At 47.3% G+C, this 25747-nt stretch overlaps 1 protein-coding gene across 1 annotated transcript; it reads left to right on the top strand.

Annotated features, from left to right (window-relative positions):
- Window positions 1-1549: 1549 nt before the first annotated feature.
- Window positions 1550-24937, top strand: npy2rl (neuropeptide Y receptor Y2, like). The gene is made up of 6 exons (XM_086166384.1): window positions 1550-1902; window positions 12820-13045; window positions 15238-15370; window positions 19824-19989; window positions 21912-22065; window positions 22134-24937. Exons 2-6 carry the CDS (start codon window positions 12872-12874, stop codon window positions 22731-22733), a joined length of 1227 nt encoding a protein of 408 aa, XP_086022510.1. The 5' UTR covers window positions 1550-1902; window positions 12820-12871; the 3' UTR covers window positions 22734-24937.
- Window positions 24938-25747: the final 810 nt, after the last annotated feature.

Below are 25747 nucleotides of genomic sequence, written 5' to 3'. Positions count from 1 at the left end.
TCAATAGGAGTGCAGTCTGAATTGGGGGCTAAGCTAACTAGGTGTTAGCTTTGACCCGTTGTCACTATAAGCTCTGGGGGGGAGGGGAGGGCTTGGGTAATTAGCTTTTAGCTTTGACCCGTGGTAAAAATAAGCTGTCTGAATGGGGGTGCTATTGACTCGTGGTCAATATAAGCTAATTGTCTGAAAGGGGGGGGCTATGCTAACTAGCTGCTAGCTATGAACCATGGTCAGTATAAGCTGTCTGAATGGGGGACTGAGCGAACTAGCTGCTAGCTATGACTTGTGGTCAATATAAGCTAACTGTCTGAATGGGGGAGGGCTAAGCTAACAAGCTGCTAGCTATGACCTGTCGTCAATATAAGCTGTCTGAAAGTGGGGCAATGCTAACTAAACGTTATCTTTGAACCACGGTTAATCAAAGGTGTCTGAATGGGGGGGGGGGGGGCTAAGCTAACTAGCTGCTAGCTATGACCTGTGGTAAATATAAGCTGTCTGATAGAGGGGGGGCAAGCTGCCTAGCTGTTAGCTTTGAACCATAGTGAATATAAGCTGTCTGAATGGGGTTGAAGCTAACTAGCTGCTAGCTTTGAACCGTGGTCAAAACAAGCTAAAAGTCTGAACGGGAGAGGGCTAAGCTAACTAGCTGCTAGCTATGACCTGTGGTCAATGCAAGAGCTGTCTGAAAGGGGGAAGGCTAAGCTAATTAGCAGCTAGCTATGACCTGTGGTCAATACAAGAACTGTCTGAAAGGGGGAAGGCTAAGCTAACTAGCTGCTAGCTATGACCTGTGGTCAATATAAGCTGTCTAAATGGGGGGAACTGAGATAACTAGCTGCTCGTGCTAAGCAGAAGTCCACCTTGGAGATGTCAACAGTTGGTCCTGTGGACCTCTGCATGTTCTCAGGATGTTCTTCAACTTCTTCTTCAGTCTGAAGATCATCATCATCACCTTCCTTCCACAGCATCTGGACCTCCTTCACAGCTGCTACCAGGAGGAGGTGGAGGCTGATCCAGGTTGGAGGCCTCCTTCTCCTCCTCCTCATCATCTTCATCATCTTCATCATCCTCCTCCTCCTCTTCTTCTTCCTGCTGCATCTTCAGGTCCTGCTGGTGCTGCCAGGAGTCAATGCAGCACGTGTGTGTGTGTGTGTGTGTGTGTGTGTGTGTGTGTCTATTTAAATATGTGTTGGCACAAGACAGGGGAATCCGAGCACACACACACACACACACACACACACACACACACACACACACACACACACACACACACACGACCCCCCTGCCTTATATACACACACACATTTAAACACACGCACTCTTTCATTCTTAAACACACACACACACACATAATTGTCATATGCATGTGCGAGTGTGTGTTGACACACGCACGCACATGCGCGGTGTTTAATAACCCCGCCCCCCCCCCTCCTCCATAAAAGACGCGGGTCGGTCTGCTCCGCGCGCACAGCTCCTCGCGCCGGTGGCGGGAACGCACGGAACCGGAGAACCGTGGGTTCACCCCCCCCCCCCTCCCCCCCACGCTGCTGATTGGCTGACCCCCGCGCGTGATAGTTACTTATTTATTTTTATTATTATTACTATTTTTTTTTCTCGCCGTCTCCTCCTGCACGTGCCGCCGCCGCCGCCGCCGGACCACCGGAACTCCGTGGTGATGCGAGAAGTGTGTGTGTGTGTGTGTGTGTGTGTGTGTGTGTGTGTGATGGCTGGTAGTGGGGGGGTCCGAACCCGCGTCCGGGAACGTTTGATCTTTTTCTCCCGTTGATGGCACCGGAAGAAGGGACGGAGCGCGCGCCTCGGCACCGGGATCCCTGACCGGCGGGAACCGGGACCAGAACACACACACCGGGGAGCGACCCGACGACCCGGAGGCACGCACAGGTCATACACACACACACACCACACACACACTTGTACGTATTTTAACACGTGCACGCGCACGTGCCCATTTACACACACTTGTACATTTCTACACATTAAGATGCTCGTGCACGTATTCATTTACACACACACACTCACAAACAAATTTTGTGCATATCTATACATAAAGTTGCACGTGCACATGTGTCCGTTTACACACACACTAACACACACACACACGTATATTTTTGTATGTATCTATACATTAAGATGCACATGCACGGGTCCATACACACACATACACATTTGTGCATATCTATACATAAAGTTGCACGTGCACATATGTCCATTTACACACACAGATACACGCAATTATTTGTACAAAACTATACATAAGGGTGCATGTGCACGTTTGTCCAATTAAACACACACACACACATATATTATTACTATCTTTACAATAAGGTGCACGTGTCTATTTACACACACACACACACACACACACACATTTGTGCATATCTATACATAAAGTTGCATGTGCACGTGTGTCCATTTACACACACATATTTGTACGTAACTATAGATAAGGGTGCACGTGCACATTTCTCCGTTCACACACACACACACACATATATTTGCATGTATCTAAACATCAAGGTGCACGGACAAATGTGTCCATTTACATACTCTCACACACACACACACACACACAGACAAAAATACATATCCAGGTCTATACATGAGTGCATGAGTACTCATGTCAACACACACACACACACACACACACACACATATATATATTAAAAGTGTGAGGGAACACTTACACATGTAGTTGCGCAGAGATGCACACACACACACACACACACACACGGCAGAGATGACCGGAAGGGTTGAGCGTCTGCACGCCGTTAAAGGTCACTGACGTCACGTCCTCCTGGAGGGGGGGGGGGGGAGACCTCAGAAGTAATCTGATTACTCTAATCGATCACATGATACATCGATCGCCACGTGTTTCCTTCATCTAACATTCATGAATGAAGGAGACGGTCAATAAATCTGGCTATCGATCTTCACACACACACACACACACACACACACACACACACACACACACACAGGTGTGTACTGTAAGTACTCCGCTGTGAAAGCTGCTGTGTGTACCCGGAATATGTGTACTCTGTGTAAAAGTACTGGCTGATATATATTTACACTGCAGATGCAGTACTTTCAAAATACTCACATCCAATATTTACCTCCTATAAATACACACACTGAAGTACTTATACTTCAAAAAGTAAAAAAATGCCCCCCCCACCAGTGAGTACATGAATGTACTGTGTTTTAATACCTCAAAGTACAAGGTACTCACAGTGTAAGTATATGTCTCGTGATTGTACTCTGTTGTACCCACCAATATTGTAGTAATACTTCTAAACACACAGTGTAATACTTGGTAAGTGTACTCGCAATACGTGCAGTTACTGTAAAAGTACACAGTGGGTGCGGGGGGGCGGGAGTACTCTGAAGTACTCTGTGTGTATCCATGTCATGGGGGCAGTAATCTGAGATGAATTTTAATACTTGGCGCATCGAGTGTGTTAATCTGCCATCATTATGCACGCACGCGCGCACACACACACACACACACACACACACACACACACACACACACACACACACACAGAGGCTAAAGTAACTGTGTGATATAACTGATATTTTAGTTGTAGCATTCTTAGCATGATGCTGCAAGGTTGCCGGGGGCGACCGATACTGACATCACCGATATTGGGGGTGGGGGGGGTCAACCAGCGTGACGTCAAGTCGATTTAGACGTGTGTGTGTGTGTGTGTGTGTGTGTGTGTGTTTGTAGTTTTCTCTCATTTAGCGGCGTATCAGTATGAAGGCTGCGTCCTCGCTCCGTCCACCGGGTCTAATGACAACTTCCAGAAATTGCTGGCAGTGATCTCACACACACACACACACACACACACACACACACACACACACACACACACACACACACACACACGTCACTGTATGATGAGCAGAGGCAGGACGATGTGGATTAAATATGAACTCATTTCCCAGTCAGATGCTCTTTTCTTCCCCCCAATGTGTCCTGAAACTATTTGCCCTGTATTTTACCCCCGTCTCCTGCAGGGGGCAGTACAGTTGCCCCCCCTCGGACCTCCCCTTCCCGCCCTCCGGGAGGGGGGGGCAGATAGGAAACGGGCCAAATCCAATTGTTCTTCCAACTGAGACAAAAAGTCCCGTCAGGGGCTTAAAAACTCGAGCGACAGCTGGTGACCCACTTCTCCCAGCGGCGGGACGCTACTCTGAACTTCAGTACTGAAGTACTTTAGCACTGAAGTACTTCAGAACTGAAGTACCGCCCTGCTCCCCAGGAGCAGTTCTGTGCTGGGAGTTGTACTTTTGGTGTCGGAAAAATTGAAAAAGTAATATTTGACATGGCAAAGTTTGAATGTCAAACATTCACGATGTAGCGTTGGTATTAGCAGGCACGTACGTCCTCTAGAAGAGTCCCTTGCTGGCTAACAGTTGAAAGCTAATGGCTACTTTTGAAGTTTTTCCCCGGTATCCTTACTCGTAGCTTGATTAGCTTACTTTCTGTTGTGTTGTCATCTTGTTTTAATGAATATCTATGTTGGCTAACAGTTGAAAGGTAACGTGTAGATTTGTAGTTTTTCCGTAATCATTACTCATAGCTTAGCTACCTAACATTCTGTGGTATGTAATCTAGTCTTAATTATTAGCTTTGTTGGCTACCAGTTAAAAACTTATGGGTTGTTTTGTAGTTTTTTCCTGTTATCCTTAAGCGTAGCTCGATTAGCTTACTTTCTGTTGTGTTGTCATCTTGTTTTAATGAGTAGTTATGTTAGCTAACAATTGAAAGCTAATGGCTACTTTTGAAGTTTTTCCCTGCTATCCTTACTCGTAGCTCGATTAGCTTACTTTCTGTTGCGTTGTCATCTTGTTTTAATGAGTATCTATGTTAGCTAACAGTTGAAAGCTAATGTGTCGTTTTGTAGTTTTTTCCTGCTATCCTTACTCGTAGCTCGATTAGCTTACTTTCTGTTGCGTTGTCATCTTGTTTTAATGAGTAGCTATGTTGGCTAACAGTTGAAAGTTAACGTGTAGTTTTGTAGTTTTTCTGTAATCTTTACTCATAGCTTAGTTAACTAACATTCTGTGGTATTGGCATCTAATCTTAATTATTAGATCTCTAGGCTAACAGTTGAAAACTAATGGGTTGTTTTGTAGTTTTTCTTTCCATGTAATTCTAACTAGTAGCTTCATTAGCTTAAACTCATGTAATTCTGTAACTACGTTATTTAATCTTAATGAATATCTTTGTCCGCTAACACTGAAAAGGTAATGGTAAGTCTTGCAGTTGTTCTTGTATCCTAACTAGTAGCCTCAATAGCTAACATTCTGAGGAGCTGTCAGCTATTCATAATGTGTAGCTTTGTTGGCTAATAATAACAAGTATTTTAATTGTCATTTTTGTTCCGTTAACAACTAGCTCATTGGCTAACATGCTCCTGTAATTTTTTCTGCCTGAACCATCAACGATGTTTGGCTGTTTCGTACTCCTCCTGTCATACCGTGCTACCCGAGGAGGCACTTGATGAGCAGCCATGTTCTACTTCAGAAGATAGCTTGGTCCTACCCAAGCAAGAAGTTTGGTATGACCCAGAGGGTAGTTTGGTACCAGTGGAGCAAGGAATTTGGTTCTGTCTGAGCAGGTACTTCATTAACATCAATGTTCTACCAAGCAGGGCGTTTGGTTCTACCCCACCATGTAGCTTGGTCCTTCTTCAGCAGGTAGCTTGGTTCTACCCCAGGAGGTAGCTTGGTTCCACCACAGGAGGTAGCTTGGTTCTTCTTCAACAGGAACTTGGGTTTAACCCCATCATGTAGCTTGGTCCTTCTTCACCTGGTAGTTTGGTCCTTCTTCAACAGTAACTTTGGTTCTACCCCAGCAAGTAGCTTAGCCCTTCCTCAAGAGGTATCTTGGTTCTACCCTCGCAGGTAGCTTGGTTCTTCTTCAACGGGAACTTTGGTTCTACCCCAGGAGGTAGCTTGGTTCCACCACAGGAGGTAGCTTGGTTCTTCTTCAACAGGTAGCTTGGTCCTTCTTCACCAGGTAGCTTGGTTCTTCTTCACCAGGTAGTTTGGTTCCTCTTCCACTGGTAGTTTGGTCCTTCTTCAACAGGAACTTGGGTTTAAACCCATCATGTAGCTTGGTCCTTCTTCACAAGGTAGCTTGGTCCTTCTTCACAAGGTAGCTTGGTCCTTCTTCACAAGGTAGCTTGGTCCTTCTTCACAAGGTAGCTTGGTTCTTCTTCAAATGGTGGTTTGGTTCCGTCTTCCACTGGTAGTTTGGTCCTTATTCAACAGGAACTTTGGTTCTACCCCAGGAAGTAGCTTAGCCCTTCCTCTAGAGGTATCTTGGTTCTACCCTCGCAGGTAGCTTGGTTCTTCTTCCACTGGTAGTTTGGTTCTACTTCAACAGGAACTTGGGTTTAACCCCATCATGTAGCTTGGTCCTTCTTCACCAGGTAGCTTGGTCCTTCTTCACCAGGAAGCTTGGTTCTTCTTCACCAGGTAGTTTGGTTCCTCTTCCACTGGTAGCTGGTAGCTTGGTCCTTCTTCACCCGGTAGTTTGGTTCCTCTTCCACTGGTAGCTTGGTCCTACTTCAACAGGAACTTTGGTTCTACCCCACCAAGTAGCTTAGCCCTTCCTCAAGAGGTAGCTTGGTTCTACTTCAACGGGAACTTTGGTTCTATCCCAGAAGGTAGCTTGGCCCTTCTTCAAGAGGTATCTTGGATTTGGCCCGGTACCCTCCCAGGTAGCTTGGCCCTTCTTCAACAGGTCGGCGTCGTCGGTTTCAATGCCCACGTAGGTGGAGGAGGAGGAGGAGGAGGACGTCTGGCAGGGAGATAAGGAGTGAGTCATGGACGGAGATAAAGGAGAAAAGGCCACCACGCCGGCAGCTGTGAAGAACAGCGTCGGCCCATTCCATACCTTCTGATTAATGGCCCGGCGTGCACCTGTGCGCCAACTCCTCGGACCGACCTTTGCCCTCTGCTAGACGTTGAAGTTCAAGGATGTTATAACGATAATAAGCAGTGAAAACAAGACGGATGGTTTTGTTTGGAGGAAGTTCCTCCAGCAGCGGCTTCAGCCGGCGAGGAGCGAACGGTTGCGACGGGGCGCCGCTTTTTACTCGTTACCTCGCCGCCGTGTTTTTTTTCCATTAAATGAGCGCCGTTTCTTTCTAACAACCCACGTTCATGTCGCCTCCCTGGCACAGAGGTCAAAGGTCGAGGCTAACGCTACGAGGATGCTAGGCTAAAGTGCGAGGAGAGCGACGGTTGGGGTAGAAACCTGAAATTAAAATCCCTTTTATTACGCAAGAATCTTTTTAAATTGCTATAACTATATTTATGATTGTTCTTTTTTATCATCACTATGATGAAATATTGAAATATTATTATTGCGTTATTGTTCATTTATTATTAGCAGTGATATAAATAAGTGGACGTGGATGTTTCTTTGTTTCTTTTAAAATCTGAAAACTCTTTCATCGTCCTGGGTGTCTAATCTTGTTTATGAGGCTTCTCTTCCACACACACACACACACACATTGTGTGGCTCGTCCTGTGTGTGTATGTGTGTATGTGTGTGTGAGTGTGTGTGTGTGCACCAGGGCAGCATGTTAGCACACTAATTGGACGGCAGCTATTTATTTGTATCTACAGCCCTGCGCTGCAGGTATTGAAGTTTAACTTCAACATCGCGCTGTAATCAATTCCCCCTGGCAGGTGTGTTTTGTGTGTGTGTGTGTGTGTGTGTGTGTGTGTGTGTTTTTCACGGATCCCTGGACGCATGTAGACAGGAAACCAGCCAGGCCCCAACAGGAAATGATGTTTGATTGATAGAGCAGATTGATCCGAGTCATCGTTTATTTATGTCGGGTTTCAATTCTACTTCTATGGCTGCTGGGTGAAGAAGTGATTGACAGAGCAGGAAGAGGAAGGAGAAGAGGAGGATGAGGGTGAGAAAGACGAAGGGAAGGAAGAAGAAGAGGAAGTAGAGGATGAAGAGGAAAAAGAGGAGGGAGAGCGTGAGGGGGTGGAAGAGGAAGAGGAGGAAGAAGAGGAGGATGAAGACAAAGGGAAGGAAGAGGAAGAGGGTGATGAGGTGGAAGAAGAGGAGGATCAGAGGGGGGATGAGGAGGAGGAGAAAGAAGAAGAGGAAGAGGAAGAAGAAGAGGAAGAGGAGGAGGAGGAGGAGTGATAGTAGTAGCATAACTAGTATTGGTTGCAGTAGAGGGATTAGTGGCAGCAGCTCTAGTACTTTTACACGTAGCAGTTGGAAGTATTTAGTAGTAACAGCAGCACTAGTAGTAGCACTAGTAGTCGTACTACTAGTAGTAGTAGTGAGGCATCTACTATTTCTCAAGTATTACTAGTCCTTCTCCTCCTCTCCGTCTGGAGGAGGCCGGCTAATGTGTGAGCGTTGAAGGTGTAATAGCCGGAGCGGCGTGGGCGTGCGAGCGTTCCCGGGGGCGGAGCTTTGATTCCGGGGAAAAAAAAAAAAAAGAAGAAACAGAATGTTCCCCTCCGAGGAGAAAAGATGGAGGTCCATCAGCGATTCTGCCGGCGTGCTCTGAACCTCCACGCAGGACAATCAGCCGGCGTGGAAAGAGACTCTTTGATGTTACGTCCTCCTTTCTCACGTCCAAATCATTTTTTGATGTTACAACACGGTTTCTTTGATGTTACATCACGGTTTCTTTGATGTTACACCCTGGCTTCTATGATGTTACATAGCTTGTCTTGACATTTGCTTCTATGATGTAACATCATTGTTTCTATGATGTTACATCCTCATTTCTTTGATGTTACATTGTTGTTTCTCCCATCTTTAAGTCATTTCTTTGATGTTACATTGTTGTTTCTCCGTCTTTAAGTCGTTTCTTTGATGTTACATTGTTGTTTCTCCGTCTTTAAGTCATTTCTTTGATGTTACATTGTTGTTTCTCCCGACGTACAGTTGTTTCTTTGATGTTATGTCCTAATTTCTTTGATGTTACATTGATTTTTCTCTGATGTTACATGGTTGATCCTCGGGGCTTCTGAATAATTTCTTTGATGTTACATGGCTGGTCTTTTGATGGTACATGACCATTTCTCCAGTGACCAAATAATATCTTTGATGTTACATTGTTTTTTCTTTGATGTTACATGGTGTTCCTCAGGCGTCTGAATAATTTCTTTGATGTTACATTGTTGCTTCTTTGATGTTACATGGTCATTTGTCCGGTGTTTGAATACTTTCTCTGATGTTACAACCCTATTTCCATGGATTCGTTGCTTCTTTGATGTGTTACGGTTGTTTCTCAGGCTTTTAAGACATCTCTCTGAAGTAGCGTTGTCGTTCCTCTGTCGTTTTAATCATCTCTTTGAGGTTATCATTGCTTCTCCGCTGATAAATCGTTTTATCTCCTGACGTTTCCGAACTCGCCCTCGTCGGGTTTGGAGCCTCGAGTCCTTCACGCCGCTCCTGTTTGAAGATGGAGGACTTGAGGACGTGGAGTCATGAAGGTGAAGGTCTTTGTTCGGTGGAGAGCAGATAAAGACGGCAGCCTCCTCATCGCCTCTGAATGTTTCATCCTCCTGCTGCCTCCACAACCCTAAATAATTGAGACGGCCAGGAGCCGCGAGGAAGAGCAGGAGCTTCAAACCTGTGCAGAAGTGGTCGGGATGTTACTTCCTGCCAAAACCTAAGACGGTACCTGAAGCTCTGAGGGGAAAGCGCTCCTCCGAGCCCCTGGGATTCTCTCCTGGATTTGGATTCAGGGTCTTTGAGAACCGACCAAAGAACCTCAGATGAAGGGATGGTAGACCTGAACACCTCAGGGGGTCCTCAGGAAATTCAGTTCTCCAGAAGAAGGACCTTGGTGACCCCAACCCCCAGAAACATTGGCAGGGAGTTGGAACCGCCAGCAGAGCTGAAGTTTAACAATGTCATGGGGAAGAGTTGGAAATTAACCCACAACCAGCAACCCAACAGGTGAAGAGAAACAGTCCAACAAGAAGTCATAAGCTGCACAACATGTGGTTAAAAACTAACCGCCAAATAGAGGTAAACCACCTGGTGAGCGGACATACACTACCCAGAAATAGCGATAAACTACCCACACAAACAGACGTAGCTTCCTAAGAAGCAGAGATGACCACCTGACAAGCAGAGACAAACCACTTAGTAACCTGACATAAACTATCAAACTAATGGTGATGAGCTACTCAACAAGCATGGATAAGTACCCAACAAGTAGTGATAAACTACCTGAACCAACAGACATAGCTACCCACCAAGCAGAGATAACAAACTTACAAGGAGAGATAAACCACTTAGTAAGCTTACATAAACTACCTAACAAATGGCGATGAACTATCCAAACTAGCAGCAATACTATCCAACAAGTAGTGATTAACTACTTACACACATAGAGATAACTACCCAAGAAGTAGAGATAACCAACCAACCAACACGTAGTGATAAACTATCCAGAAATCAGAGACAACTACCCAACAAGCAGGAAAAAAGTACCTAACATGAAGAGATAAACTACCTCAACAAATAATCAGGATAACTAGCCACAAGGAGGGATGAACCACTCAACAAGTAGTGTTAAGTACCAAACAAGTAGAGATAACTACCCAAGAAGTAGAGCTAACTATCCAACATGTAATGATAAACTACCAAAACAATCAGAGATAGCTAGCAAACAAGAAGGGATAACTACCCACAAGTAGGAATGAACTTCTCAACAAGTAGTAGTAAGTACCCAACAAGTAAAGATTACAACCCAACAAGTAGTAATAGACTACCCAACAAGTAGAGATAACTACCCAACAAGTAGTAACTGACTACCCAACAAGTAGAGACAATTACCCAACAAATAGTAATAGACTACCCAACAAGTAAAGATAACAACCCAACAAGTAAAGATAACAACCCAACAAGTAGTAGCAGCAGACTATCCAAGATGCAGAGACAACTACCCAACAAGTAGAGATAACTACCCAACAAGTAAAGATAACAACCCAACAAGTAAAGATAACAACCCAACAAGTAGTAGCAGCAGACCATCCAAGATGCAGAGACAACTACCCAACAAGTAGAGATAACTACCCAACAAGTAGTAGCAGACTACCCAAGAAGCAGAGGTAACGCGCTGTGATAACTACCCATACACATGCAGGAAGTGACATCATAAAAATGGCCCGCATCCTGTTCGGACTCACTGGCGTCCTGAGTGTCCTCCTCCAGGAAACCCTGCTCCTCCCAGGTTTCTCCTGGTTCCTCCCCGGTTCCTGCTCGGTTTCTTCTCGGTTCCTCCCGCCTCCAGCCTGGCGTCGTCCTGGGAAGCCCTTGAACTCCAGGCTCCTCAAGCAGAACAAAGTCCCTTCCCATCCTTTCTTCTCCTTTTCTTCTCACCATCCTCTGAATGTCTGTTTTCCCAGCTGGAACAAAAGGAGCCCAATCAATGTTCAGAACAAGAGCGTGAAGGTGACGGCGGCGATAAGAGACGCCTTGGAGGAGAAACAAAAACAAGCCAGCAGAAGCGGCGGTGGTAGCAGCTCCACACGCTTCCACCCCCAAGAGGAGGCGGCAGATTAGCGTCAGGCTCATTAACGGGCCGATTAGTGACTTTCTAATTAGTCGCCCGGCGGCTGCAGGTCCTTCACGAGGAAGGCGAGAGGAGGAGCTCGTGGCGTTAAATCCTCCTAAATGACGGCTTCATCCAGGCGTCAAAGGGGGGTTTCCCACCGTGACTGATGGCGTGGAGACGATGGACGCTTTTCGGCGCCGTTTACGCTAATTTGTTTGAGGGAACCTTCCAGGTGATCCCGTCTAAGGAGGGAAGCCGCGTTGCTGCCAATCACAGAACTCCATTAAGAAAAGATGCAATTTAAGCACCACGGGGAGTCCATTTGCTGCTACCTCTGCGCCATAAATGAGCATTTTCGTCAAAATAAAACTCATTCCGGACCGTGAAGCGGCAGCTGAACGAAACATCTGCCGCTGGCCGTCGGGTTGAACCCGTCGTCCGTGCGGCGTCACGCCGGGCCGAGGCCTGGAGGCGAAGTGTGTGTTTTTCCGAGGGAGTTCGGTGTGTGTGATTCCAGCTCTGGTTCGGGGGCGTTTTTGACGCATTAATGATTTTATTCTCCTGCCAGAGAGATGAGGCCGGAAAACAAGATTTGGAGAAGCACACACACACACACACACACACACACACACACACACACACACACACACACACACACACACACACACACAGACGTAACTTGATGATGAGACGCGACGCGGGAATGAGTTTCTGTGAGGACGCCGCTGCGATGGGATTGGGTTTGAGCTAAAAAAGGTGACGAGTAAAAAGCAGCAAAGTGAAGGGAGAAAACATTGTGCTGCCGAGTGACTCACCGCACACCCAGGTGTGTGTGTGTGTGTGTGTCTGTAGCTTTCAGCATCTGTGTGTGTGTGTGTCACACCTGTGAAATCCTGGTGCGAGAGACAGATGGCGTCTGCTGGAACCCCCCCCTCAGACCCCTATTTGAACTCTCCCAGCTATTTCTTTCCCTCAATCGGGGCCGGAGCGTACCACTTTTGCCCCGGGGGCGGGGGTGTTTTGCGTCTGGCGTCCCGGTGAACTTTATCTCACTCGCACCGCGTCCCCGGGTGGTCCCTGCACGCAGCGCAGCATGTTAGCGTTAGCCAAGCGGCGGTAACTTCCTGCGCCACTTCCTGCCTGCTGGGGCGAAAAGAAGCGGGTCGTGGGGTTCGAAGTGAAAATGTCACAGAAACGCTAGGTTCTGATTGGACGACCTGTGTTGCAGGTGGCTGTGCGACCGTACCATGGCGTTGTCGTCCGGTCTCCTGTGAACCAGCATGGAGGCCGTCGGCGGCGTGGCGAACGCCTCGACGGAGGAGCTCCGCCTCTTGGACGGCGGTAACCACGGCGACTACGGTTCGGGCGGCGGCGCCGTCCCTCCTGTCCTGCCCACGCTGGTCTTGGAGGGCGTGAACTTCCCGCAGGAGCTGATCAAACTGCTGAGTGTGCAGGTGGGCGGAGCCTCGCCGGGCAAAAACTAATTTTGCAGAAATATTTCGGAACCTGAACCCCGGTTGCTCAGATGTCAGATTAACTTTCCACTTTTAAATGAATTGAAACTCCATTAACCTTTTTTTAAATGCCAGAAAATTACTTTATGAATAAATAGTTTTTCATTTGGTTTTAATAACAGTCAAATGTACGGCCCGTGGGCCAATACCGGCACGCGGCATAAATCTACAATTTGAAGAAAGACATAAAAATCATGACCAAATTTTTTTAAAATCAAAATGTAGTTCCTATTTTGTCTGCTAGCGCTGCACTGTTTAAGTCAGTGTTAGCAACATAGCACGGCACTATGTGACTCACAACTTACAGCAATGTAGCTTCCGAGTTTGTCAATTACATTGTAGTTTTCCAAGAAAAAAGGACCACTTCTTATTAGTTGGTTGAGGTTAATAAGAAACCTGTGTGCTCGGTGTGGATGCAGCAAGTTTCGGCGCCGCTATGAGACTCGCCGTGGCGAAAAATACAACAAAATGCACAAAGAACTGAGAAGACGGAACTTAGGCAAAGTGTTGTTGATATCGCAGTTCAGATAACAGTTCATATTTTTATAATTTCAATGTTCTCCTTTACACTAAAACAAAGAAAACATTCGGAATTGGTGTTATGATTTGACTGCTCTTGAAATCAAATTCGACCCCCGACAGCCCGAGGCTACATCCCTAATGCTACCATGTGATGCTAAATGTAATTTATGCTACACTTCATGTCTGAACTCCATTTCTGGATGAAATGAAGCCGTTCCTCTTTCTAAAACTATCAAATCGTCCCCGACCGGCTTCGAACGCCTCTACCGAACCCCCGTCTCCGTCTCTTCACGGACGAGTTAGCGACAGAAACAGCTAGCTAGCGGCGGGCGGCACGTTCCACTGTCTTTAAACGTCACCGACAACGGCGGCTGGTAGGTAAAGCGAATCGGAGCGCGAGGAGAGCTAGTTAAGCTAGCAGAGTAAATCCCATCATCGTAATCAGGTGCTTTACCACCCGGCGTGAGGAAAGGACCGAACCACGTCCTCCGAGGGGATGTCAGGTACAAGACGTGGCGTGTTTTGCCTTTTGCGAGCGTCGACGGGAGGCTTTCCAGCAAAGAGCCGGGGAGCATGAATAAAAGATGCAGTCTCTTATTTATAGCAAATATAAGGGAGTTATTTTAGGATAAGATTCACGGATCATATTTTTTTTTTTGGGGGGGGGACGGCGCTTGTTTTGTTTTTCTCTGCAAAGTCAGGAGAAGAAGCCTCCGGCAAAGAATCATCACGGAGGTTCGTTAAAGAAAAATATAAAATACAGGAAGTGCCCTCGGAGGTCGGCAGGAACCGTCCGGAAAGCTCGAAATGACCTCTCGGAACACACGACTCAAACTCTGTTCGAAAACAAAATACAACACTATCATTCAATAAATAATCAGAAAATGTCCAGAAGTTTGATACATTAATAATCTAATTATCAAACTAATTGTAATGAATTAATTACTAATCATTAAACAAATAAAGAGGAAAAAAATCATGAACTACTTATTATTAAACCAATCAAAAGAAAAAATAATTGATTACTAATTATTAAACAAATTAAAGAAAAAAATATTATTTAATAATTGCCAAACGAATTAAATGAAAAAAACACTTATTATGAAACGAATTAAAAGAAAAAAATAATTACAATGAAACTAATTAAGAGGAAAAAATAACTAATTACTAATTATTAAACTAATTAAGAGAAAAGACTTTACTGAATTACTTATTATTAACTACTGAAGAGAAAAAAAAAATGACTTATTATTAAACTACTTCTAAGGAAAAAGATAATCCCTTATTATTAAACTAATTAAGAGAAAAAATGAAAATGATCCTGCCTAAAAGAAAAAGGACTTTTAAATCAACAAACAGAACATGACAGTGGTCACACACACACACACACACACACACACACACACACACACACACACACACACACACACAATATCTAAATTCCCAGGAGATTCCAATTTATTAAGAACCCGATGTAGATTTTATCTCTTTATATGCAGGCGACACCTCAGTGTCTTTTGCAAGTGGTGCTGTTGCAGGAAGTGTGCGTGACCTTCTGACCTCCTGACCTCTGACCCCTGAGCTGCTGTCCCCCCCGCCCTGGCCTGCAGGTGGTGCTGATCCTGGCCTACAGCACCATCATCGTGCTGGGAGTGCTAGGCAACTCCCTGGTCATCTACGTCATCTACCGCTTCAAGACGCTGCGGACCGTCACCAACTTCTTCATCGCCAACCTGGCCGTGGGTACGCTCCGCTTCCATCTGCCTGAAAAACCACAGAAAAAGACAGCATAGAGGTTCTGATTGGCCGATACTCTGAAATAACCGCCAGCGCGAATTATCTCATCCGTACGTGGTGTTTTTTTCAAAAGTAGACATATGGAGATCCTCCACTTACATCGGAGCTCTGCTCCTCCGACGCCACGGAGAGAAAGTTTCACCCTGACACCACCCACACATCGAAAGAAGCTTTGGAAAGCAAACATCTCACGACTAGTTTTAGAGTTTTCAGTCTCAGCCTGAGATCTTATAAAGAGGGTGAGTTACTGCTTACAAGCATACAAGTCTGGGAGAAGCAGATACAGTGATGGGCCGAAACAGCAGAGCCTTCTTCAGATAACCGGGGAAACATGTTTCCCCTGAGATCTTATAGAGGGTGAGTTACTACTTACAAGCATACAAGTCTGGGAGAAGCAGATACAGTGATGGGCCGAAACAGCAGAGCCTTCTTCAGATAACCGGGGAAACATGTTTCCCCTGAGATCTTATAGAGGGTGAGTTACTACTTACAAGCATACAAGTCTGGGAGAAGCAGATACAGTGATGGGCTGAAACAGCAGAGGCTTCTTCAGATACCCGGGGAAACATGTTTCCCCTGAGATCCTATAAAGAGGGTGAGTTACTACTTACAAGCATACAAGTCTGGGAGAAGCAGATACAGTGATGGGCTGAAACAGCAGATGTTTCCCCGGGTATCTGAAGAAGCCTCCGCTGTTTCGGCCCATCGCTTCTCCTCCTCCACTCGGTGGTGGTACATCTGAGAGTTAGCATGGTCCAAGCCGGGTTGTTCAGCCCACATCTCCACTATCCTACCTACCATCTACCTACAACAGATACAGACTTGCGACTATCCAATGTCTAAGACTAGTTGAGGACTGGTCCAGAAGACCACCTCTTACTTCACAACTGAGATACCACTCCAGCAAAAACATCTCCTTTCAGACTCCCATTTTTAAGTCTGCAACCGTGAAAACCGCTAGTTGCGAACCCGGCATGAGTCCGAACGACATATCTGCCCGTTCACCCATTCGTCGCCGGCGGGAACGACGTGATCGGACGTCACGGGTCCCCAGGGCTTCCTGCAAATGGTCGAGGGGAACTATTGCGGCTTCCTGGCCGTGACCTCGGGGTCGGGCCGTCATCCGTCGCTGATGTGACCCCCCCCTCCTGCTAGTCGACTCTTCGGTTTGAAGTTCCTGCCGCTTTCCCGTCCGCCGGCCGGTCCGGGCGGTTTTAAATGTCGTGGTATTTCTTCGAGGCTCGACCTTTGACCCCCCTTCTTCCCCCCGGAGCGTGCACATTTAGCCGTGCGCGTTTTGGTGTGCATGTTTGCACGCACGAGCGGCGGCGATGACTCAAACATATGTCAGCTGTTATCTGCCGCCGCGGCGCTGACGCCTGGAATTATCTGCCGGTGTTTAACAAGAGACGCAGGGGAGCGACTGCAAGCCGAGGAGGAAGAGAAGGAGGAGGGTCTGATGGGACGCCTCCACTTCCTGTGGAACAGGAAGTGGAATTTATGAGGCTTCTATTCTAGGGAGGGTTAAAGAAATAAATATGAGGAAAGAATAGAGAGCGGAGGAGAAGGACAAAAGATGGAGGGATGGAGACGGACCTCTATTAAGTCCATCTTGGATTTCTCTTCTCTCTCATCTGTCAGTTTCTTCTCCATCTTTCCCTGGAGCGATTCCGGCAGCCAATCAGGGAAAACCATCAATGTGTACAGTTCAAATCTCTGGAGGAGTCCACATCCAATTTGTTAGTTTGTCTTTTTTTTTTTACGCCGGAGGACTCGGACAGGAAGTGGGCGATGAGGAGGAAAATAAAGACGGTTCATTTTAATAATAATGATAATAATATCCGCCGCGGAAACAACAATCAGAGCCGTTGATGACCCTGACGCAAGGGGGGGGGGTTAATTCTGAAGAACAACCGCCGCCGTGGAAACGATTCTCATCCACCAGGAGAGACAATCAGCATGGAAATCAGCATTTTCGACACGTAGGAAAATAAAAAGGGCCGCAAACGAAGCCGGCGTCCAATTAAATCCCGGTGGTGGGGGCACTTTCAAACATGGAGAAACGAATCACTCCCACAAACACGCCCACGGAGATGTTCGTCTACCATCTTAAAAACACTGTTTTACTTTGACCCCCCCGCCTTGTGCGTGTTATAAACTAATTTATAGAAAAACGTTAATTAGTTAAAAAAAAAAAGCAAAACCTACCACAACAATAATTATAAACTAATCTCATGAACGCGAGCGGCGCGGTTCAGGATGAAGCGGGGAAACTAATGGAAAAAAAAAAAGCATAAATATAAAAAGAGGGTTGAGGTGTTCGTTTCACGTTTGAAGCCGTTACCTAGCAACCAATCTCTGTCAATCACACCGCGGACGAACAGCGAAAAAAAAATGCTTTCAATCGAACCGAATCTTTCGAGCCCGGTCGTCCGAAAGAACCGTCCAGCCGCCTCCCATCGGTTTCACCGCTTCGTCCAGGAGTCGTAAAATCTCGAAGGTGAAAACCAAGGAAGTTTACCTTGTTTTTAAATGAATTCTTATGAATATTTTTTTTTTTCCCGGTGGAAACGCAGGGGGATTAAGGCGGCGCGGGGGGAGGGGGTTGATCCGGGACTCCCACCTCCGGGGCTTTCCGGTCGCTCCGTCCCGCTTCCCTCCCGTCTCCGGCCGGTGGGAAGCGGGGGATGAGGTTGAAGGAAGGCGGCGGATAATGAGATGGAGCGCCGTTCCGCCGCCTCCGGTGTTTGTCGTCCTGAAAAGATATAAATAAAAATAAAATAATAAAAAGTAAAAGGGACCGGAAAAAGAGAACCGGCGGCGGTAATTAATGACGGCAACGTCCCGGAAACGCGTTCGGCTCCGCCAACTTTTAATTCAACTTTTAAATTAATTTGCCCCTCCACGCTTCCTCTTCCTCCACCGCATCGCCGCCGCGGGCGGGGGCGTCTGTTTCATAGAAACCGAGTGAAAAAATTGTTTTTAAATAAATAGCAAACTAACCTGGAAGTGTCACAACTCCTACCTACAGGTCATAGCCGGAAGTGCTAACCGGAAGTGCCCTCAGGCAACCGGTAATTAGAGACCCAGTGACCCGGAAGTGAATACTAATAAATAACCTTTTTTTTCCCCAATAATTAAATAATTAAAGTAATAAATACAAAACGATGACATTGATATAAGATTTAGATATGTTATTTTATATAGTATAAATATATGAAGTAGTATTTTTCTTAATGTGTTTACATTTGCGATACTATTGATACGCTCATACTGCTATTACTATAACTGTGGTTATACTATATTATTGATTATAATATAAATACTATATTTCTACTATATTGCTATATTATATTACTATACTATATTACTTACTATATTACTAAATTTACTTAAATTAAAAAATTAAAAAATGAAATTTGTACTATTTTATATGTACTATTTAAGTTAATGTAATACAATATTTCTTAGTATATTGGCTGTATATATGTCATTTCACATTGTTAAAAGTTTTTTTTAAAGGATGAGGAATTTTATCTTGAAACTCCTAGCAAGCCAAAAGAGGCTAGAATGGAAAAATGTACAAAACATTTTAATAAAATAAAATGATAACCAACTTTCATAAATAAAAAAAGGTTTTAGAGTATTTTGAAAACGTCCTTCGCAGAAATTAAAAAAGTTTGCAACATTAAATGTGCAACATTAAATTAGAACTACAACAAAAAAAATCACCTAAATGATAACAACAATAATAATAATGATAATTATGCATGTTATTATTACTATTATTATTTTTATTATGAAGGCTGTGCAGGAGCCAAGGCTCTGATGGATGTGCTGTGGAAATGACGACATCAAGCTAAAAACTTGTCCTTCATTTTCTGCCCCAAGGAGAGCAGGCGGTCTGTGTGTGTGTGTGTGTGTGTGTGTGTGTGTGTGTGTGTGTGTGTGTTTGTCAGTGTGCGTGTGTGTGTGTGTGTGTGTGACCCTAATGTAAAAGCATTCTGTGGTTCAGTTCAGGAGAAAATATAAATTCAACCCATTTAGCTTTTAAAGATCTCTAGTGGGAAGGCACACACACACACACACACACACACACACACACACACACACACACACACACACACACACACACAGACAGATGCCTTTTGAATACATTTCAGTTTGTCCTTCGGCGTGAATGAGGGGGTGAATGTGATTGACAGCCGAGCATGTGATTGACAGGTCAGCGGTTAAGCTCCGCCCCTTACCCTTGCATCTCAAGCATTTTGCAATAAAACACACTTCTAGAATTAAAAAAAAAATGTTGTTTGTCCGCGTCCGACTCTTATTTTGGTTACTTCCTGTCTGTGTGTTTGTGTGCGTGTGTGTGTGTGTGTGTGTGTGTGTGTGTGTGCAGCCGACCTGCTGGTCAACACGCTGTGCCTCCCCTTCACGCTGGTCTACACCCTGCAGGGCGAGTGGAAGTTCGGCAGCACCCTCTGCTTCCTGCTGCCCTACGCCCAGGGGCTGGCCGTGCATGTTTCCACGGTGACGCTCAACGTCATCGCCCTGGACCGCCACAGGTGAGGATGGGGTCAGCGGACGGAGGGGGCGGGGTCAGGAACCGCGCCGCCATGTTTTAATCCGCCATGTTTACGGCGATTGATATCTAACCGCTGTCAGGTTAAACATGGCCGCCGCTTTGTTTACGCTGGCGCCTCCACCGGGAGATAGAGAGATAGAGGGAGGAGGAGGAGGAGGAAGATGGCGGCCGGAGGGAGGGAGATAAAAAAGCAGCGCTTTGATGTTTCAGTCATCCGACAGGACGCTTTGCCGGTGCTCCGGGGGTCGCCGGGTCATGTGACCGCCATTCGGCGCCGCACTCATGGCTCCAGAACCATCTGGTTTGTTGGAAAAGAGGCTTCTGATCTTTCATCTCCATCTTCATCCTCCTCCTAACACGTTGCCATGGGATGACTCACGTTGCCACGCGTTGCCGTGTGCAACTTGCGTTGTCATGTGATGCCGTGCGATGTCATGAGTCGCGGGAGAGTTCACAAGTTGCCATGTGATGTCATGTGACATCACGAGTTGCCGCATATTTTCATCGTATGGCATCTGCCGTTGTCATGCGACATCATGCGACATCATCGGTTGCCATGGGATGCCTCACGTTACCATGTGACGCCGTGCGTCGTCATGAGTCGCCAGGGGTTTTTGCACGTTGATGTGTGATGTAACAGGTTACCACATGATGTCATCTGTTGCCATATCATATCTTTCGTTGTGGTATGACGTCACCTGTTGCTATATAGAATCTTCTGTTGCCATGTGATGTCACAGGTTGCCATGTGATGTCACAAGTTGCCATGTGATATCACCTGATGCTATATGGCGTCTCCTGTTGCCATGTGATGTCACCTATTGGCATGTGATGTTACCTGTTGCCATTTGATGTCACAGGTGCCATGTTATTTCACCTGTTGCTATACGGTACCTTCTGTCGCCATGTGATATCATAGGTTGCCATGTGATGTCACTTGTTACCATGTGATGTCTCCTGTTGCAATATGATGTCACTTATTGGCATGCAATGTTACATGTTACCGTATGATGTCACAGGTAGCCATGTGATGTCACTTGTTACCATGTTATGTCACCTGTTGCAATATAATGTCACTTATTGGCATGTGATGTCACAGGCTACCGTATGATGTCACTTGTTTCCATGTGATGTCACAAGTTACCATGTGATGTCACTTGTTGCCATGTTATTTCACCTGTTGCTATACGGCACCCTCCGTCACCACGTGATGTCACCTGATACTATATGGCGTCTCCTGTTGCCATGTGATGTCACTTATTGGCATACGATGTCACAAGTCGTGATGTCACGGGTTACCATGTGATGTCATCTGTTGCCATATCATATCTTTCGTTGTGGTATGATGTCACCTGTTGCTATATAGAATCTTCTGTTGCCATGTGATGCCACAGGTTACCATGTGATGTCACCTGCTGCCATGTGATGTCACTTACTGGCATACGATGTCACAGGTTACCATGTGATGTCACCTGTTGCCATGTTATTTCACCTGTTGCTATACGGCATCTCCTGTTTCGATGTGATGTCACCTAGTGGCATGTGATGTCACTTATTGGCATGTGATGTCACAGGTTACCATGTGATGTCACCTGTTGCCATGTTATTTCACCTGTTACTATACGGCGTCTCCTGTTTCCATGTGATGTCACCTAGTGGCATGTGATGTCACTTATTGGCATGTGATGTCACAGGTTACCATGTGATGTCACCTGTTGCCATGTTATTTCACCTGTTGCTATACGGCTCCTTCCGTCGCCATGTGACGTCACGTGCTTCAGATCCCCCGCCGTGCGCTCCCTCCCCCCTCCTCTGCAGCGTGACACACACTTCACGGTTACACGACGCCCCCCGGCGCCGTCCAACACACCCCTTCACTCCTCCGCCCCCCGTGTGCCGCAGGTGCATCGTGTACCACCTGGAGACCAGGATGAGGAAGGACGTTTGCTTCGGCGTGATCGCGCTGACCTGGGTGCTGAGCGCCGTGCTGGCGAGCCCCCTCGCCATCTTCCGGGAGTACGGCTCCTTCACCCTGGAGCCCGGACACTCCATCCAGGTAAGGTCGTCAAAGCGGCGGCGTCCGGCTCTCCGTCCGCGACGTCACCGCGGTCCGTCTCGCCGCAGGTGTGCACGGAGAACTGGCCCGGCACCAACACGGACGGCACCGTCTACAGCATCTCCATGCTGATCCTGCAGTACTTCCTGCCGCTGTCCATCATCTCCTTCGCCTACGCCCGCATCTGGTCCAAGCTGCGCGGTCACGTCAGTCCGGCCGAGAGCGGCGGCGGCGGCGGCGGCGGTGGCTCTGAGCGCCACCGGCGTCGCCGTAAGACCACCAAGATGCTGGTGACCATGGTGGTGGTGTTCGCCGTCAGCTGGCTGCCCTTCCACGCCTTCCAGCTCGCCACCGACATCGACAGCACGGTGCTGGACATGCGCGACTTCCGCCTGCTCTACACCGTCTTCCACGTGGTCGCCATGTGCTCCACCTTCGCCAACCCGCTGCTGTACGGATGGATGAACCGCAACTACCGCGCCGCCTTCCTCGCCGTTTTTAAGTGTCGCAAGGCCGGCGAGCGGGGGCGGGGCGGGCGGCTGGACAGCGTCCACCCGGCGGGCGGAGGACGGGGAGGCGGAGCAGCGGGAGGAGGGCGAGGCAGGACGAAGAAGGTGCTGGAAACGCAGGATGTGGTTTCCAGCCATTTGAACGCCACCGACGTCTGAGGGTGGAGCGGCGAGCGGGATCCAAAATGGCCGCCGACCCCCGCCAGTTTCCGTGGTGACATCGTCGCCGGGGGCGGGAGTTTTGGAAGTTCTTCGCCTCAAATTTGTGATTTTTTTCTTTTTCTGACGGCGCTCAACCTGTGGCTTTCACTCCGCGGAACCTGGATCTGGATCCGGTCTGGATCTGGATCTGGATCCGGTCTAGATCTGGAGCACTTCAGGTCTGGAACTAACCTGGCTCTGGAACGGTTCTGCTCTTGATGGGAACTGATCTGGTCTGGATCAGATCTCAACTGGACCTGATCCCGATATGATCTGGTCTGGGAAAGGATCTGATCCGGATCTCCGTCGGACGTCACAGGAAGTGACATCACTCCTGAGGAATGTGAAGGCGGAGCTTGGGCGGCGAGGGGGCGGAGCCAGGACACCCAGGAAGTGGCGGGCGGGGGGGAGGGGCAGGGACTCAAACACGGCTGCCATCCGGAGCTCCGAGGAGGCGGAGCCATGTGACTCCACGCCCTGGCGTCGGGAAAGCCTCGCTTTCTCGCCGTCACCCTCAAAAACAGAACCCCCTTCTTCGCCAGGGAATCACCATGGAAACCAGACCGGGAGCCGCAATCGGAGGAAGCGACTTGGAGAGAGCGGGCGACAGTGGCGGCGGTGCTCCGGCCGCCGCTTCTCAAATCCCCGGCTTTTTCGCCTTAATGACTCTCACGACTTTAAATCCCTCCGTCTGTTGACGCTCGCTCTCCTCGTCTGACCCGCCATCCCATAATCCCTCTGTTCCCTCCTGACAAGCGTTAGCAGCTGCTTCAGCCCCACCGCCGCCAACATCCGCCAAGCACAAGCGCTTAGACGCCGGAATTCGTGTTTACTGGGTTTGCAAGAAAAACACAAAAACAAACCGGGTTTGTTTTCGTTCGGGCGGAACGAACCATTTTAACTCAGAATAAAGAAAACACAACGTGAAGTGCTAGCAGGTGCTGTAATACTAGCCTGGCGTGCGATGGTTTGTCAAGTATATCGTTTACGCTGCTCTTTGTCATTTTTTGTTTTGCTCAAACACGCTAGCGTTGTCGCTTTTTCGAGCTCAAGCCGCTAATCTGCTAGGTTAGCATCAGGACAGCGTCTCCCGCATTGCGTCGTGCAAAACCATCTCTGATTTTCACACAGCATGCTAACTATCCACTAGCCATGACATTGCTAAGCTAATGAAATGAGCCTCTCAAAAAATCTTCCAAATATAATTTAAAATTGAAAATATTTAAAAAAGAGATAATGAAAGCTCTGCTTTAGCGAGGTTCAAGGCTAATTCTAAGCTGAAGCTTAAAAAATAAGGCTCCATCCAAAGCTAGTCTTCTTTCAAAATAAAAGCACAAGTAGCAGGTGTGCTAACACAATAACTAGAAGCTTCCTCCCAAAGGCTATTGCATGAGCAACAACAACAAAAGGTGCTAAGCTAATTATGGACTGTGGAGTCACCTGGAAAGCTCCTAAATAGAGCCCGAAAATAGCTGCTCCTGCTTTGCTAATGAAACTCGCTCTGCTGTTTGCTCGCTAATTCGCAAGCAGCCGGCGGTCAGGCCCACTAGCATTCCAGCTAGCAGATGGATGAAAAAAGATGGAGCTAGCGTGATCTGCAAAATGTTTTTCTCTGCCAGGTTGTGTGTAGCTTCTCACGGCAACGTACAGTGTCTCAACCTTTGCATACAAGTACGGCCCCAGCTAGCCGCAAGCTAGCCACAACAATGGATGAAGTGAAACTTGCTTAGCTCCTCCCAAAACTCTTCTGAAGAAGCTAAAGAGCAACAACAAGTAAGCTAACACTGCAGGAAAGGCCATCATCAAACTGCGGCTGCTAAATTAGCAGCGGTCGTCTTCGGTTTTGAACAAAAATGTCCGACTCGCATTTCTGCCGGCCTCTTCTTGTGTGTGTGTGGCTGTGTGTGTGTGTGTGTGTGTGTGTGTGTGTGTGTGTGTGTGTGTGTGTGTGTGTGGGTGCTCCACATCCAATCAAACATGAATGTAACCTGCTCTGTAACACAGCCGTGACAGTGTTTGTTTTCCTTTGTCTTTCTTTCCCCTCCCAGAACAAGCACAAATAACTCCAGCCTTTCTAAGCGTGCACGTGCGCACGTACATGTGTGTGTGTGTGTGTGCGTGTATCGGCAACTTCCTGCTCATATTAAAAATTTCAATTGGTTCGTTCCAGGCTTTCTTTTTCCACCGGAGATAAACACCGCATGTTAGCTAGGAAGTCCTAGCGTCGTCACACAGGTAACGCTAATTAGCATGATTCGTTAAGCCGCACACGTCATTAGCGTCGTTAGAGAAGCTCCTAGAAGGACCAAGACTTTGAACACGGACGCCTTCGCGCCGCGACGTAGTTAGCCGTTAGCGCAATGCTAACAGACGCGGAAATGGCGAAGTGTGTGTTTGGGTTGTCGCGGCGCGGCGTTAGCTCTGTGGATGTTCTGCAGCAAACCCTCCGACATTTACAGATGATTTAACCGCGGCGGCGTGAAGCCGCTGAGTCAGAGCGGCGTGATGACAGCGAGCCGACAGGGAAACCTCACGTCCTCGCCCGAGGACACCACCTGTCAGCGGGGACGCACCGGAACAAACGCAAAATCAACGGGTGAAGCGACCGCGATGCCTACGCGCACCGCCACGACCGCTCCTGTCATTGGCCGGCCCTCCTGGTGGGGGCGGGGCTTATGTTGCATTGCCTGCCCGCGACCTCTGAGCGCATTTAGCTCAAAGACCTGTCGGGTTCAAAGAGCTTCAAAAAGCTTCATTGTTGATCAACCACACTAACGTTACACACTGGAACGTTTCACAACAGGAAGTGGCTTGAGAACAGGAAGGTGAAGGTTTCACAACAGGAAGTCAAAGGCTTGAAAACAGGAAGTGGGAGTTTTGATTTTGATAAGAGGAAGTGGAAGGCTCGATGACAGAGTGGAAGGTTTCACAACAGAAAGTGGAAGTTTTGAAAACAAGAAGTGAAATTTTTA

This window comes from Fistularia commersonii, chromosome 19, assembly GCF_037954325.1.
Source record: "Fistularia commersonii isolate RoL2024-O1a breed Wild chromosome 19, RoL_Fcom_v1.0, whole genome shotgun sequence".
Classification (NCBI taxonomy): Eukaryota; Metazoa; Chordata; class Actinopteri; order Syngnathiformes; family Fistulariidae; genus Fistularia; species Fistularia commersonii.
The sequence above is the reverse complement of the archived record's forward strand: the minus strand, read 5'-3'. Positions and strand labels throughout refer to the sequence as shown.